This window comes from Cygnus olor, chromosome 3, assembly GCF_009769625.2.
Source record: "Cygnus olor isolate bCygOlo1 chromosome 3, bCygOlo1.pri.v2, whole genome shotgun sequence".
NCBI classification, from domain to species: domain Eukaryota; kingdom Metazoa; phylum Chordata; class Aves; order Anseriformes; family Anatidae; genus Cygnus; species Cygnus olor.
Window position 1 is genome coordinate 6,855,608 of NC_049171.1, and position 18,237 is coordinate 6,873,844.

The following is an 18,237-nucleotide window of genomic DNA, read 5'->3' on the forward strand; positions in this document are numbered from 1 at the left end:
CGTTGTATATAATAATAGTAATAATAACTTTATAGCCTTTATATCTGGGATGTTTCCCTGCAAGACATCAAAACTTGTTCCTCACATAGACATTTTAAAGTTACTTTAATTTATGTTAAAAAAAAAAAAAAAAGTATTTTCAAAATCTCCTGGAGTGCAAAGTGATTTTATAATTCATATTAGCATAATCTATTTGGAAATGTTTTGGTTGTGGAAGAAAAGGTAATGACTGGCCTTTTAATTTAAAAGAAAAATGCTGCAGATTGTGGGGTTTTATGGTAATTTAGACACCTTTGAATTTTAAAGAAATAAATATTTAGGGAAAAATCTGATAAAATAAGCCAAAGAGTAAACACATGGCAAAGCCTTGCCAGAGGATAGAATCTCAATATTCGTCTTCTGAGCACACTACAAAATCTCTGTCTCACCTATGCAATAAACTGCTAGTATCTGGAAATGTATTTTACAGGAGGATGGTATTTAATTCTGGATCCTCCAGTGAATTCCTTATTCAGATTAATATGTTTTAGATCCTTTGCAACTGTCCAATAATAATTTCCATAAAAGTTTTCCAAAATCTTGACAGAGATTTGCTGTGAAACAAAGCTGCAACGAGCTTGGGAAGAAACCTCAAATTTCCCCATGAAAAGATGCTGGGAAATTTCCTCTCAAGTCAATGCAAATATAGATTATTCCCTTGGTCATTCAGAAACACTTCACCTGACATGAGTCTTTGCTGTAATGATCTCCAGATTTAGTATATTCCCATGCTTATGGAAATTTGATGTGATTTTTCTTTTCTTTTTCTAAATGAATGTGTAGTGGAATTCAGCTGCCTAATTTTAAACAACTGAAAGGTAAATGCATAATCAAAGCATTTTTTCTCATCTGTGATGTCTCCAATGAGCAAGTTTATTTCCTCATGATGTAAACGTTTAGAAAAAGAGAAATGCATTGCTTCTGAAGGTTCGCCATTCCCTTCTCTGGCTACTCATTGGGCCCCATTTAGACAGTGAACATAAAAGGGCTCATATAGAAGAAATGTACCCCTTCTTTGGCATTTAGGGTAAGTTTTCCTACAGTGACTCCCTGTATGGGTGGTAGGGCAGGGTCTGACTCTCCAGACCTGACCAAGTACCACTCACTGTAGCAAATGTCCTGCTATTGTGGGCATTTGTGAAGAGAAAGAGAAGTGGCCCGACTCCACAATCCATTTCACAAACATCACCAATGTATTCCTGGAGACTTGTGCAGCTTTTGGTCTGCAATTGTACTCAGTTGGGACCAAAATACAGCAGAACAGGTCCAGCTGAATATTTTTAAGTATCCTGTTCAATTGAGCTTTTGCATTGTCTGCTTCAAGAATTTTTCTCTGGCATAACCAGAACCTCATTAGCGAATGACAAAATTCAACAGGGACAACATGGAGCCAATTTGTGACATCATGCTTATGAGGGTTTTTCAATTTAAAGTGCTGGGGAATTTAGCACAAAATGGCAAAACCTCTACAAGTCCAGCCCATTAAAAATTCAGTCAGCACAAAAATCCAGAATAAAACTGATTTCATTCTAGAAAGTTAAAAAAAGGACCAAGACAAAAGGAAAATCTATCAAGGCTTCCATGATTATTTAACACATCAGTTACAACATCCGAAGCACTGTTCAAATTCAATGTATGGAGCGATATTTGTCCTGCAGAACTTGGTCGCTAATAAGATGAAGGATGAAGGACAGCACTGAGCAGTGAAATATCCATACTTGCCAAGCAGTGTCAGAGTCAGAATTAAAACCAAATGCTCTTTCCATGGGGGCTATAAAATCCTGACTTTCACATCAACTTTGTCTTTGACCTTGGTCATACCATTTAAGCACTGTATCTTCAATACAGCATTTGCAATACTCAGCTAATAGGAATCTGTTTCAAGGGACAAACCCAGATTGGCCTGTGGGGACCAGAATGCAACCAAAACTCTGCAGAAACTTGTTTTATTTTCTGCTCAAGTTCCTAACTGCTCCAGTTGTGTCTGTGTAAATTCTCTGACTCAGCTGGTGCTGACAACTCCTCCTTGTTTAATACTATCTGTGAATTCCATTTCTGCACAGTTCAATTCCACTTTCCGATAATTAATAGAGATGTTAGATGAGACCAGACCTAATGCAAATTCTCAAGATACCATGAAAGATACCTTCCATAAACTTGTTACATTATCATTTATCATGATTCTTTATTTACAATCTTTCAGCCACTTTCCAACCCACATAACTGATTTCCCATCCAAGCCAATCTGAATTAGTTTTTCTATTAGGATTTCCCCATACTAGCCAGGAAATGGGCTAGACTGACCTTATAAACCTTTTATATCTTTGACCTCTTAATGTTACACAGAAGCATGAGATTGCCCATAAAACTCCAGCACCTCTGACTGAATTTCTCCAGCTGCACCATAGCACTCCTCTGTGATGGAAAAATCAATGTGATGAGGAAGATCCGAGTTGCAAGAGAATATGAATTCTTGAAGATGTGGTCCTGCACCAAAATCACCATTCCACTGTGCAAAGTGTTCCTTTACATAACAACTGTCCTTCCTGCCCTGTTTTCTGCTTGAAGAGGCTATAAGAAAGACCCAATTCAAACTGTTCCAATGGTTTAAGGATGTACTTGATTCTTTGAGTTTCATCCTGGGTTATTCTCTGTCTTGGTTACCTTTTACTTAGCTGCTTTAAAGGAAGTGGAAATAAAAAAAATAAAAAATAAAAAAATACTTTTCTGCCTTTATTTTTTCCCTGTCATTTTTGCTACTTCAAAGATTAGTTGGGTTTTCCAACAAAAAAAGTGTCAGAATCATTCCGAAGGGAGCTTTGTACAGATCTGTTAAGTAGTGACAAATTACCTGTTTTAACTCTCTTTTTGAGATGAATATTCTGATGAAAAGATCATTGAACATATGCTAGTACAGTATTTGGCATTTATATAACACATTTTCCCTTCAAGGATGCACTCCTTTTCCTCCCACCTCTGAAATCTTACACTAGAACCAAGAAAATGGCAAAAGCTGCAGTAATAAAAGCTTGATTCTGTTAGGAGGTAAATAAATAAATAAATAAATAAATATTTTCTTTAAAATTAAATTCTTCTAAAAACAGTAAAAATAAAACTCATGCAAAACTTCAGAAGGGCTGGGAGCTCTTAAGCTTGTCAAGCTTGTGAATTTATTTTTGGGTATATACCTAAAGCCTAATAATACTTTTGCTAATCTTGAAGCCTGGGGAAAGAATGCTTTGGAGAGACATCTGTAAGTATTCAGCAATGCTCATGTTTCTTTGCCTGTGCCCCGACTTCCTATGCAATTTACAATGATAACTGTGTGTACGTCAACAGGGTGACCAGCAGGTTTTACTTGCAGATAGAAAATAAGTTATCACAAAATCACAGAATCATCCAGGTTGGAAGAGATCTCCAAGATCACCTAGTCCAACCTCTGACCTAACACTAACAAGTCCTTTGCTAAACCATATCACTAAGCTCAACATCTAAATGTCTTTTAAAGACCTCCAGGGATGGTGACTCAACCACTTCCCTGGGCAGACCATTCCAATGCCTTACAACCCTTTCAGTAAAGAAGTTCTTCTAAACATCCAACCTAAACCTCCCCTGGCGCAACTTTAGCCCATTCCCCCTTGTCCTGTCATCAGGCACATGGGAGAATAGACCAACCCCCACCTCGCTACAGCCTCCTTTAAGGTGCCTGTAGAGAGCGATGAGGTCACCCCTGAGCCTCCTCTTCTCCAGGCTGAACAATCCCAGCTCCCTCAGCCGCTCCTCGTAAGACTTGATCTCCAGACCCCTCACCAGCTTTGTTGCCCTTCTCTGGACTCTCTCGAGCACCCCCATGTCCTTCTTGTAGCAAGGGGCCCAAAACTGAACACAGTACTCGAGGTGCGGCCTCACCAGAGCCGAGTACAGGGGGACAATCACTTCCCTAGACCTGCTGGCCACACTGCTTCTTATGCAAGCGAGGATGCTGTTGGCCTTCTTGGCCACCTAAGCACACTGCTGGCTCATATTCAGCTGACTATCAACCAATGGAGAGGATAATTAATGTTTTTTAATGAAGAAACATCGTTGGTAGAGCATCTAATACCACACTTTCCAACTGCTCCTGAAGAGAAGAAGCGTGTTTGCCATTTGGATCCAGAACAGCTTGTGGTGAGGTCTCTATTGAGGGTAGTTTTGCACTTCTCTCAGCAGAACAAGAGTCAAGAAAGTGAGCAAAGTGAGTGTGGATTTTAAGGAGAAAGAGAATATTTTCATGTTGCATCTGCTCATCTTTGAAATTGTTAATGCATTTAGTTAATGAATCAAGATCTATTCTAAGAAACCATCCTGGAAAATGTCTAGGAAAAAGGCGATTTGTATTTAAGTCTCAGGCCATGTCAAACAGATTACATTGCATAATGAAGTACTGCTAACAGCATCTTTCTTCTTAACGAACTGCGTATTGCTTTATGAACTAAACCCTTTTGGAAATCTTGTACTGAGGATCACTTGGCCCATCAATACAGTGCCTTGGTCTCCAATGAAATATGGTGTTAACAAGAGCCAGAGCGTTCTGATGGGGGCACACTCATGTCCATCAAGACTGGGTTGTGTCCTCAGCCATGCAGCAAACCTGCTGGGCAGAGTTTGAAGACCTCATTTCTCTACACTATTTAAAATGGAGCATTCTCCACTTCCCCAGAGTTTGAAATTTGACATGAAAAAGTTCTGAGAGTTATTTCAGTTCAAAATGTGGGAAAACATTTCATTTTAAAGTATTATTTTTATCCCCTATTTTCTAATCTATGGAATAGTATGAGAGCAAATTATCTTGGAACAATTCTGAAATAACACTTTGAAAGAACTATTGCATCATGAAAAATATAGGTATTTAATTGGGGGCATGTCCAAGTGAAACTATCAGACCCTGCCCTTCACTTTTCTCCCCCCAAGACAAAAACTAATGGCAAGGTAGGCATTATTTCACAGAGACTTTTATTTTCAGGAGTACTGTAACTTCTCAGAGAAAAAGATTCAGGTGAAATTTTATGGGCCTTCCCTACAAGCAGCACAGATAATGTGTGATTTAGCACAGAAGTAGCAAAACAGTCCATGGTCACTTCAGAATCACTGTACCCTTTATTTAGCTGTTCACACACATGCAAAATCATACCATGTATATGGAGAGAATGACACTTCCCCACCAGAATGACAGCACTTGCGTAACACTCTTGGTAACAGCTACATGAGGTGCAAGAAAAGCGAGACCCTCTCTTACACACGGGCAACTTTTTAGGTGCCCTCTGAACTGGTCCTATAGGCGATTTTTACGTTTCCTGTATATTGTGGAAGGATATAGATTAGCCATTCAGGCTTTCCTGTGGTAGTATTCAATGGCATCTCCTAGGTCTCCCACCAGCTGCACAAGGAAATTAATTGAGGTGAACTGACTTATTAGGTGCTTAATCTTTAATCCCAAATTGCTTACTTTAGGTAGGTGGGCTTCATTACACTTTAATCCTCTGGGAGGTGGCACTGCCTTCAAAGGCATGGGACAGGCAGGCAGGACAGCCCTTTGCCTTCTCAGATGCCCTCAGAGCAGACAAGCAATCTGGTTTTGGGGCTGGTGCAATAGGTATTTTTAAAGAAAAAAATATCCTGGGAGATGCCAGAATGTCTGCCTTCATATGAATTGAAGAGATTTTACACACCTATGAATTTTTCCATCTTAATTGTAGCCCATTACCGGAGTAAAACCTTTCTGCATTAAAAAACAAGTAGTGACGTGCCAGTCTCACAATCTGCCATCCCGTGTCATCTCCCTGGCTGCAGAGTGCACTGGGAGAGGGGACATTTGGGGCCAGAAATGCAAAACCAGGGAGAAAGGCTGACCTCGTGGCTGTGAGAGGGCTGACCAATGTCTCACAGAGCCACTGCTGGACCTGCAGAACTGGCCTTGTGCAGGAACTACCCACCAATGCCTGAGCAGGGTCAAGGAGAATAAAATCTCCCGCAAAATCTCTGCGCCATACCAGAGTTGCCTACTGACAAATTATTCTGTTTGTCCTTGAGCTGGTTCCACAGTAATTTCTAATAGCTGGAAATCTTCCTGCTGCCACCACATCATACTTGCGAGTCTCATCAAAGACCATCTCCAAGCATTTCACCCAAAGCTGCTGCTCACCAGTGGACAGACCAGTGTAAAAGTGAGACTAATACATGTGCCACTGCATGTGAGCATCCCTGCAGTACAGCAGAGCACTTTCACTGCTCTCTCCCTTTGCAGGATGCCTCACAGCTCCTCTACCAAGCAGTTCCTTTACTATGTATTCTCCACATGAGCCTCCTGCACCTTGGTAGGTAGGAAATCAGATATCAGGACTAAAACAGTGAGCAACAGAGGTATAAAGACTTTATAGCTTGTACTTTCTGTCTTCCTTTCTCTTTACCATTACACACAGTACTTGCTTTCCTAAGTTGTAGAAGACTTTGTTTCATAGGTATTTAAAGCTGCTTTTCAGCTCAAGTCTCAGCCACACACAGCATGCTTTGCTGCTTGCACCAGGAGTGTGCAATGGATGTGGGGTTTGCATAAATTAAAAGCTTTCATAGAAATGTATGATCATGATTTTAAACACTTACTTCATTCCTCTCAGAAAACCTGTCAGCATTTTTTTTCACCATTACTTCTGTAATGATAACTGTGCAGACCTCTGCATAGGGCTCTTTTACCTCTTAATATCTGATAAGGTTTAATATAGTTTTTGTTTTAGATTAGTATTTTCAAAATATTCAGCACAACCTTACTTACATAATTTTTATTTACTAAGAATGACATGTATGCAACATGTATACACACGTATACATATAGGATGTTAAATATAAGAACTTCTTTGGACATCTTGTCCTTACAGTGTTCCTCCAACTTTTAAGGGTCTCCTGTCCTGTCCTGTCCTGTCCTGTCCTGTCTTGTCCTGTCCTGTCCTCCCCTCTCCTTTCCTTTCCTCTCCTCTCCTTTCCAAACATATTTTGGAAAGAAAGACATTGGGAATGGCTGAGTTTAGAAGATGTTATGTCAGCATAGAAACACTGTTTGAGGATGTCTAGAGAAAATGAGGCATTTTTAGCGTTCTGCACATTACAGGATGAAGCTATGAGTTTAACTCTGAATATTTAACAAATAAATAATTTTTTATATGTATGCTTATATATATATATTTTATATATATATATATATATATTTTTTTTTTCTCTCCACTGAGGAACAGCTATCACAGGAAGACAACAAAGTGTTACTGGACTTTCCACCTTTGGCTACTGGTTGACATTCAGCCCAGATCCAAAGTGGTGAGAAGTTATTACTCACCACAGGGACTTGGAATTGCATCTTCCTTTTCTCTCAACCCAAACAACCTTCCAATTGCTCCTTTATTATTATTCACATCACGGCAAGGTCTCCAAATGGCCTGGCATTGCATAAAAGGCTGTCCCTCCCCGCAAGTGCTGACAAAACTAAAGAGCAGAATAGCTGGGAAGGAAAGGCATGAAGCAGCTGACCAGGGTCGTCTGTGAGGTCAAGGGCAAAGCCAAAATTAAAACCAGCATCTGCCATGTTAGAGGAGACCACGTCCTCTCTCTGATACCAGACAGCTCTGACTCTATGGTGCTATACCCTGTCTGCATTACAGTATGTCTCACAGCTGCCTGATTCTTAGACTTCGCCTCTTTACACAACTGCATTGTATGTCACATGCTTGAAAAGTAATAATAAGGTTGAGACATCATTAAATTTGCTCCTGTTATTAATCCCTAGTTAGCAGGACTGAGTTTAAAGGCTCTTGTCCCTGTCAGTGGTCAGACCTCTGAGTATGAGTTATCCACCCAAGCTTTGCACTACTGAATCCCTGAGCAATTGGAGGATATTTTCTTTGCATTTATCATCGTGGCCATTAAACTCAACTGTTAGAGGGGAAGAAATGAGACCCCAACACAAGGAACCTGCTGTCCATTTCCCTGCTAGAGTGAAGGTGGAATTTATCCCAGAGGAAATTTATGGCTGTGATGTGTTGCCCTGAAGAATGCCAGTGCAAAAAGAACACCCTAAAACTTAACATTGCTTTGAGAGGTTTCTGCTCTATTCCTGCTATTTTATTTTAATTTTAATTTTTATTTTTATTTTTATATTTTATTTTTAACTTTAGAACAGCTTGTCCTGGTACAGACCAGTTCTGTTACATGTCCCTAGCCCAGTCAGGGCTGATGGTCTGACCTTCCTTTTAGACAAGAGCCCAGTCTAGCAGAGCTATGGAAGAGACCTTTCTTAATGTATTGAGTGCATGAAGGAGTGGATGATTTTCCTAAATATGCAAGAAATGCTTAATTTCTTGCCCACACTGAGGAAGCAGGCTGTCTGACCATAAGAGCTGCAGGGACATCTTGTGTCAAGGACACAGCTAAACCCACTGCAGACAGCAGCTCCACCAGCCCCTCCAGCAAGGTGGGTCCAAAGCCCTGCCTAGTCCTGCTGGAGAGTACAAAAACGCAGCTGGAAGAGCAACAGGGTTGTTTTGGTGTTGTTTTGTTTCGAAATATGTTTTCCCAGCCTGTGAGCCAGAAGAAGCCACTTGCCTTCAAAAATATTCTGCCTTGCTTTCATGCTACCGAGTAGCTGCTCCAAGCGCAGCCTGCCCAATCATGTCTTGATCCGAGAGGCTGAGATGAAAACTATCTGCTGCCTCCAGCCTTCCTCTTCTGATCCTCTCCCTTCTCACATTTTATTGTTTTGATTTGACTTAGCAGCTTTTGCCAGCCAAAAAGCACTTCACAGGATCCTGAGCCACAGGCTTGGCTTGGGGCGGGTTGGACCATGAATGGGTACAGAGCTGCACTGCCACCAAGGGAGCATCTGGAGAACACTTGTCCTTGCTGTCAGAGCGATCTCATACCTGAAACAACTTTGCAGAAGCAATAATAAATTTGTGGCTACCGCTGATATGCAGATGCCCGCTCTGCTCTGGATGGGGTGTGGTCTTATATCCCCTCTGTCCAAAGATGCTCTGCCAGGGCTATCTAAGGAGGGATTAATCTTAGAGCAGCAAAAACTCCACAAATGCAAATGGAGCAAGACTCATTAAGAAGTACAGCTGCTAGAGTGAGAAAAAAAAGAGAGATTCTGGCCAGTAACAAATCCACAATTACAGGTTTCAAGATGTTGAGTGAATGCAAGTAACTTTTCTACTTGAGCAATAAACGATTCAATATCCTGTTGATGTGCTTATCACAATTCTGGAAATAGAGATGTCTGTTTTATTGGCTGCTGTTTAGTGTAGTGTTCGTAAATGACTGATACTTAAATAATTGAAGGCAGTATTACGAAAACCAATCTGCTCTCAAAGGCTCCTTCTAACCAGCAGTTGTTGTATTTGTTCTGATCTCAGAGAAATAAGTTCCAAGTTACTATCTTTTCTCAGACAATAAACGTGAAACAGAGTAAAAGTGAAATACTTGGAAAAAATGCTTTCATATATGTATTTTTTTCCAGGTTAGGACTGTGTTTTGAAATAATTTTCATTCTTTGCAATGGTCTCTTTAAATTATTGTTCCCTGATAAAGACAGCAAATTTGCTGGGGTTGCTGACAAATCAGGGTTAAACACAGTTTCCTTCCTCATATCTGACAGTACACAAGAAGCAATCGTCATGTAATCAATAAGCCTGTCCATACTAATAAATAAAATATGCCTCAGACCTCTGGCCATGTGTCAGGGGCAACACATACCCAAGCAGATACACACTATTATCCCCAGAACAGAGTAGATATGAATACTGAGAATGGACCCTGACTCATACTATCTCCCAAGCCATTCCCTGGTACTGTCTGGGATGACTACCAGACAAACATCATACCTGGGACCACACTTGTGAGTTCACAGTTTACAAGGGTCAGGGCTCAGTGTAGATTTGCCCGGTCTATGTGATAAGGGCACAATCCACACCCCAAGTACAGGAACACTGCTGTGCCACCTGGGCTGGGGAAAACATGAGCAATCTTGCCCCACGACATATCTCAGAAGTCTCCATCCAGGCTTCATACATCCAGCTATGGTTTCCTGCTTGCCACGTTCTATCTGCATGACCTTGGGCAAGGCACTTTTCTGGCTGGGCTGCAGACTGCAGCATCACGTAGCAATGGCTGTAACAGTGCTGGACTGCCCCAAAGCAACGGGAGCTGGGATTTCCATACATCTTGGTTCACCTGGCCTCTCGGAGGAGTAAACCTGTCTACATTGACCCCTGCTTTGCCAGAGTGGATTTTAAACCCACCTTAGGCATTTGAAACCATGCTGCAATCTGCACTGTGGATGTTAAGTGCCATCTTTCTGCTCCTCTGTCGAATAGAGAGACCAGGACTTCCCTCCTTATGGAGGGGAAGTGAAGATAGATGTATTCAAGGCCATATGCCCTTCCAATACTTCAGCAAGTAAAGATTAAATGATCATTACTCTACAAAGACAGATTTTCTCAGGAAAAGCCAAGCAGTTTCATTACACTTTGCCCCAAACCAGCTGTTTCAAAACCAGAGCAGTTTGATGAAATCTGGCGTATAGAGAAGGAAAAGAGTACAAGAGGTTTTGCAGGTCCCAGACAGAGCAGGAGAGGGGCTGGAACAGCTCAAGATTTTCACTGTGGTTCCTAAACAAGCCCAGGTTGACACTTGCCCCATGTCAGATGCAGACTAACCACACAGATGGGATAGCTTCGTGGTTTGTAAACCCACAGGATCATTCTTAGAAGAATTTTATTCAATCTGAGGTTGTTCTTAAAAGAACAAGACAAAAAAATCTAATAGTATTAACCAAAAAGTGAGGAAACCCTAGAAGACCCTGTTGGGTCCTTGTGGCTTACAGGGAAGTTTAGCTGAGATAGCTCCCAAGGATATGGACTGGTCAGTGTGATGAACCAGGTAAGGACAGGCAGACTTGGCTCTCTGGTTTGCATTCCCATTAGGTCTGGCCACAACTCATGTCATGACTCAAGTAAAAGGAAATTAGAAACCTCATGGCTACAGCCACCAGGGTTGTTGCCTTTGCTGGACATCCAGACACTGATCTACCTTAGTGGGTGTAGCATCCAAGGTGTTCATGGTTAGACAACCCTGGAGCAAGTGGCACAGGCCTAGGTTTCCGCAGTCTTCTCTCAGAGGTGCAGAGACGGGGGGGCAGTAAATGAATCCAGGAGCCTGGATTAAACCGGGATTTTGGCCATGGCTTGAAGGAGACCAAGAAATGTTTCCCCTCAACTTCCTAACCCTGTATCTTCATAGATGGGGCACTGAGATGACAGAATGGGGGCTCACCTGGTTAATTAATCTATGCAAAGCAGTAATTTATCCCCAGCAGCTGGAGTCAAAGAGACCAGCAAAGATGAATCTCTGAGGACATGGGGTAGCTGAAGGCCAGCCCAGGTTCAGGGCTGACCACGATGCCACAAAGGAGTCCTTGCTGTACCAGAGAAAGAAAACCCCTTGCAAAGTGTGTGTCTCTTTCCCAGCAGCATCAGGGACTCTGCCTTTCCACAGACACAGGTTGTATTTTTTAGTTTTTCTCTAAAGTGTACCCACAGATTTTGGTGGTTTACCTTCCTTTACTGAGAGGTGGGTAGGAAGCTCCCAGCTTTGTTCCACTTTAAAGCTAGATACTTAAGGACATCTACTCCTTACACAACAACTAGTTGCAGGATTGGAGGTGCCATGCTTTGGGAAAACATTTGTCCATGTGAATTATCTACCAATCACTCTTATATTCCATTAAATCTCTAATTCATGCCACTTGTTTTTTTTTTTTAACTTTGTTTTTATCTTTAAAAAAGGATGAGCTGTAGGCACACTCTTGGTAAAAAACACATCGCAAGTGACCCAACCTAGTTGTGACAGGCTCAATTAGGGTTACTCTACATGAGGAAATTAATCTGGATTAAGAGTAGAATAACTATTTCTGTACGAGGCTGGGTGATAGCAATATTAATCCAGATTATTCATGTCTCCACCAAATTAGCTTTATCTCAACTTTAAAAATAAATAAAAAAAATGGAAAGAAGGCACATTTATTTCATAATAGCAGAATTTTCTTCATAATGAACTAAATGACAAAAATTATTCAGGGGTATTTAATCCAGAGTAACTCAGTGTTTCTAGCACACCTTGCACTCAGGACTTTCTGACAGCAGCAAGGACACCTTTCCATTTCCACATGCTCAAACAGCCACAACTCTGCACAAAGCAATTACTGTAACATGTCCAGCAGTGGGACCAAATCCCATGTGTCCCAACCAGCCCTTTTACTGAAGGAAAAAGACCAATAAAATCAATCCGTATTTCTGGTTTAGTTTTTGGGGCAGGGACTGACTTAACTTTTTTTGGTTTTCCTTTCCCTTTTTTTTCCTTTTTTTTTTTTTTTTCCTAGTAAACAAACAGTAAGAAACAAATGATAACTTCAGGATGTGGATGGTACTTGCAAGAGCACTATCTCCTCCATCCTTGAGGGGCTACGGTAAGGACCATGTCTTCTTCCCTATGTCCTGAGCATGAGTATCTAGCATCTTAAGGATTTTGTTAAACTCTGTTAAGCAAACCCTGCGATGGTTGGGGCAGCATGCAGATATGCTGTAATTTGCAGAAATTTCCTCCACCATCCACCTGCAAACTTTACACCTTACTTGCTCATAGCAGGTTAGTGAGCCCGATTGCTCCCTGTCAGAAGGAAAGAGGTGCTCGTGTGCAAGGGGAATATTCCTGAGATAGTTGTGCTGAATTATTTATTATTTTAGGACTGAAGGACTGAAACTTCTTTCACCTTTTACCTCATTTCGCCTCTGCTGGAAGCCTCCAGCTGATGGGATCTGTCCTAAAACTCCAGCGCATCCATCAGCACCAGATCTGATTATTTTCACACAGAGAGAAAAAATTCCACCTTCCTTCCCCTTCTTTGCATGCAGGTAAAGAAACAGAAAAAGAAGGCAGGACACCTGGAACCTCTCCTGGCCCAAACCTCCTGCTGCTCCTACGGCACTCGCAGAGGCAGGGAGACACAGGAGCTTGCTGTGCCATTGAGGAAAACCTTTTTTTCTGGCCATATTAAAGATAAATTACCCTGCCACGACAGTGAGGCTGGAATAGGTGACAGTGAACCCCCCCCTAAGCCCCCCATCCCCAAGTTCACGACCTCCTGTCCCTTTTCCTGATACATTAATCCCTCAAGGCATTGCAAGGTCTCTCCCGGTCCCGAGGCTGTTCTCCACTCCCTGCTGCTCCTGGTTCCTTAGTGTACCGTGTCCCCCACCCTCCCACCTCGTACAGAACAATAGCAAGGTACCAGTTTCAGCTGCTTCCCGAGGAAAGCCCAGATCACGCATATTTAGAGAGAAAGAGATAGATATGATTATATTTCTCCTGCTGTTTAGGACAAGAAATGAAGTGCTGCCTCTTTAATTGGCAAAAGCATGCAGTAAGAGCATACCTTTAATTTAGTGTTGGGATAGCTCACTTGCACCCTGGCTGTTGTCTTATTGGAGAGGGCAGCCTGCCTCAGATCCTCTAGCACTGAAATAATATCATCCAGCACGCATTTCTTATCCTGATTTCTCAATACACACAGATGGGAAAAAGTATAATTATAGCCTTTGTAGTTCACCTTCATTTCCAGCACGGCTCGGTGGATCTGCAGGATCACATCAGCCTGATGCAAAATATTGCCTCCGGGTTTGGAGAGGAGAATCACCCTGCCATACCTCCCCGGGGTGTGCAAGTCCGAATACAGCTGGCTTTTGGATTGATCGAGGGAGAAAAGGCTGCTGGCTAAGCTCCTCTCGATCTTGGCCAGGCTGTGGCTGGGGGCTACCAGGCTCTCCAGGTCAGTGTCAGGCTGGAAGCGGTTGAGCAGGCTGAAGCCGAAGATGATGGTCAGGACTGCGGGCACAGTGAGGAAAAACACCGGATGCCTGCTCACGAATAAGCCCAGCTTGTAGAAAAACGACTGGAGCCCTCTGTGTATCACCTGCCGCAGCATCCTCCACCAGATCCAGCCTGCAGATGCTCCTGGCCGTCTTAGAAAGCACATGTGACATGTGTAGCTCCTTACCCCTTCCTGTCAGTTTCCCTTTCTCTCTCCCTCTCTCGCTCTACTACTCCTTTAAAAGACTGCAGCAAGTTGCAGCAAGACAGCCAAATATTGATCAATGGTGTGTGTGCGTGTGTGTGTGGTGTGTGTGTGTCGGGGTGGAAGGGACCGGGCAGAGAAGGGGGGGTGGGGGGGTGGGGGGGAGTCCTTGCCTTTTTATTTTCCTCGCTTTTCTTTTCCTTGCTTTTTTTTTTTTTTTCCCCTCGCTCTCTTTTTCTCTTCCTCCCTCCCTCCGATCGAGTAGCATCCCCCTCCACCACCACCCTTTCCCGGGTGCCCCCCTTTCCCCTCCGAGGCTCGGGCATTGCACCGGGAGCGCTGCCGGCTCTGCAGTGCCCGCTCCGCGCAGCCCCGCTTCTCCGGGCGGTGCAGCCAGAGCCGGCTGCGGACCCCCCCTCCCCGAAACCCCCCCGGCTCCAAAACACCGCTTTGCACCCCTCTTTCCTCCCCCCCACACACACATGCGTGGGGAATTTGCCGGGGCGAGAGGATGATGCTGCATTTTAATATCCCCCTACCCCACCGTGCCCCCCCACGTCCCTATACCCCCCCCCATCCCCTGGTCCCCCTGCTCCCCTCCGGCTGTCGGAGGAGGGCTTTGCCCGGACACTTTCCGAAGCTCTTTCCACGGCAGCAGCCACGCTGCGCTCCCTGTGTCCCGGTCCCAGGGCTGCTGCATCCCCCCCCGGCCACCAGCACCGCCCCCCCTCCCTCCCGAGGTATCCAGCCCTACCCCAGCCTCCCCCTGGGCTCTGGGAGGGGACACACGAACTGCTCCAGGCAAAGCCCCCCAGCCCAAATTTGCCCCCATTCCTTTTTCCCTAGTTTGCAGCCTGAGGTCGCCCAGGAAAAGCTGCCCCACGCTGCTACGAGGGAAAAAGTGGCTCTGGGAGATGCTTGGGGCAAAGGGGAGAAGCTGCCCCGGTGCTCCCTTCTGCAGCCCTTCTGCCTGGCATCTCTGCCCCCACGGCCAGCAGCTTCATGAGCAGTGACCCAGCAGAGGTAGGACAGGGTCCTGACCCCCTCCAGCTGGGAAAAAAAAGGAGGTTTTCCAAGCAAAGCCACCGGCAGTCCATTACATAAGAGCAGAGAAATTCTGCAGCTCCCAGGGCCGAGGGAGAGCAGCAGAGAAATGCATGCGTTTGCAGCAGGAGGGCTGCCCACCAACTCTCCAGGCAGGAAGCTCTGCACCTCCAGGAGCTTCGTTCAGGACTGCTTGGGACAGCAGATCCATCCCTGGCAGTCCTGACAGCCCCTTGCAGGCAAGGTAGGAGAAAAGGCAGGATTTGCCTTGCAGGAGGCTTATATTTAAATCATAAGTCTAAGTCATAGGAATATAATTAAAACCAACCCCCCAGAATTGGATCTCTGCTTGGTGTATCCCCACCATCAAATTCCTGCTATACTTTAGCTAGTTTTGTCAAACAGTAATTGGATTGTTTTTGGGATGGGACCAAGAACACTGTGCAAAGCCTGAGAGAGCAAGGTTCTGCTGTAATAAACCCTTCCTGAAACAAGGAGAGGGAGAGTGGAAACTGGGGAGCTTGAGACTCTCAGCACACTCTGCCCAAGATGAGCAGCAGGCTGTGCTCAGCTTGAGGTAATTGTCAGTGTTTTGGAGAAAACTCATTTATTTCATCAATCTCTTCCACGCTGTGTGGATAGACATGACATATGCAGGAGCATCCCATCTTTGAGGGCTTTGTAGGGCTTGTATTCAGTCACAGAGCCAGTGATTCATTCAAACTGGAAGCCTGAGGTCCTGTAGAGGTGTGGAAAGATGAACATCTCCTAAGTGATGCAATAGGTAGTCCGGAAGTATTGGTTTAGTAACCTACCTCACTAAAATCTGTGGTTAGATTCACAGCTGCTTTGGTAAAACTGGCTTATTTAAAAAAAATATTTGAATGGTTGCTGCAAGCACATCACGCCTTTCAAATTCAGGCTGTTTTTATTTAGTGGCCTAGATACTGATGATCTGGAGGTGCTTGCAAATGTGGGCTGGTGTTCTTACAGAGAGCAAGAAGGACCAGTTGAAGGTGGGAAATACCATACAAAAGACCCTATCAGCCTCCCATTTGCTCAGCTTAAAGCATTCCCCAGGATGGAAATCTGCCTCAACAACCCTAGGAAATGCTAAGCTCCATTGGTACAAATTACAGCTCTTTGTCTATTTTATGATGCACTTATGCCAATGGTTGAGTGCTCCCAGTGAATAAAGTCTAAATGTAAAGGCTTTATTGAGCCTTTGTACTTACACACATGAGCGAGACCTTGAGTGGGAAGTCAGAACCTGATTCCTCATTGCTAGACAGGCGGGCTTATAACAGCCTTTGACAAAGTATGTCATAATATCTAACTGTGGGGTGCTACTGGCAGGGAAACCTACACGTTGAGGGCTTCAGCACAGGCTGCAGGATCTCTGCCTGGAGCTTTTGGGTTCTTGGTACTCTTTGACTCTATGGCTTATGTGGTGCTTCTCCTGATCCAGCAGGGAGAAAGCTGCAGTCACATCTCTTGGATGCCACAGCCTTGTCCAGGAAGCTCTCCACAGAGTTCATCATTGTTCAGGAAGTTGGCCAGATCTTCCTGGTGACCAGAGGAAGAGTTCAGGAACCCAGCACAAGTAATCCAGATCACCCTAGGAGGAGCAGGTCCTTCTACTGTCTAAATAAGGTAACATAAAGGCTGTTTTTTCTCTGTAGCTTCTCTGGGCCTTCTCCAGCTTCTGTCTTCTCAGATGCTGTCAGCCAAGAGCACTCAGACATGGCGCTGCTGAAGCACCGATCATGCAAAGAGAGAATAAAGAAACGTGGTGAAAGGTGTTGCTGAGCACATGCTGCTTCCTTGCTGGGCAGGAAGATAAAGAAGTATTTCCAAACACCACTGATGGTGGGTCTTGCCTGTCCTTTGGAGTACACAACAGCCAAGTGTGATCTGGCATTAGTACCCACAGCTAACATAGATGATGAAGTGAACGGTGCATTTTGCTGGTCATCTCAAATGGCAAAATCAAAGTCAGTTTGAAGTGTGCCTCAGAAACAAGCAGTGCATCAACACCTATTCTGAAAACAGCTTTGGGATATGTTGATATTTATACACCCCTGGTGTCCTCATATGAATCCTCTTTAAAGAGGAAAAACAAACACATCAGGAATGTTAGCTGGGGGAGCTGAATGATGGTTCACAGGGTCTAGAGCCCAGAGAAACAACAAACCACAAAGAGATTCAAAATACTCTCAGAAATATTTGAAACAAGACTTAGCTTGGAAAAATTATGCCCAACAATTATAACTGGGGAAAATAAATTTGAGATACCTACTCCCAGAAGGGACACAAATTATTTGGGAATAAATCATTTGGCACAAAAAATAATAATAATAATAATAAAATTAATAATAATAAAAAAAGCACAGGGAAAGGTAGACACAAGTTTAGAAAAACATGATGTATCAGATAGACAAAGCAATACAAATTTACATGCAGAGATATCCTAAGTCACAGGTGCACTGGTTAGGTACAGAAGAAGGAAGAGCTGGCTGCCCAAGAGCCAGCTTGCCATACATTTATTCACAAGCAAGGAAATTTATTTACAAAGAAGTAAATACACATAGAGTCCTATTGACATAGTGATTTTAAGTCGTTGTGGTTTAATAGTGGGGTGGGTATAGTAACAGGTAAAGGTAATGAAAGACAATAAATAGTGTCATTAATTAGAGTAGCCACAGAGGCTATGTATATAAGCATAGGTAAAAGGCTTGACACAGACAGGCAGTCTGTGTCTATACACTTAAATGATTTTCTGACCTCAGAGTGGGAAAATCTCTAGTGTGACTGTGAATTTAGTTTTAGGGGTGTGGATTTTAAGAGAAAATCCTTTGTTCACAATTCTCAATTAAGTTCTGACCTTCCTCGCATTGCAGGACCTGCTCTAGGCAGGAGCTGGGCAAGGAGGCAGGGGTAAGAAAGGGGAGAGGATAGTGCAGGGGAATGAGGGCATGGGAGGAAGGATGTAATAGCTAGGGCAA

The 18,237-nt window shown here is 43.6% G+C and overlaps 1 protein-coding gene across 2 annotated transcripts in view; it reads right to left on the reverse strand.

Moving 5' to 3' along the window:
- PTCHD4 (patched domain containing 4) overlaps window positions 1-14,292 on the reverse strand; it is a 95,365-nt gene extending 81,073 nt beyond the window's left edge. Inside the window, exon 1 of one of the 2 annotated variants that reach the window (XM_040554329.1) lies at window positions 13,724-14,292. In XM_040554329.1, the coding sequence (XP_040410263.1) occupies window positions 13,724-14,149 (426 nt within the window). In that variant the 5' untranslated portion in view covers window positions 14,150-14,292. Of the gene's footprint in view, window positions 1-13,549 lie in introns of both variants that reach the window. The other variant, XM_040554328.1, reaches the window with a different exon arrangement.
- Between the last annotated feature and the right edge of the window lie 3,945 nt (window positions 14,293-18,237).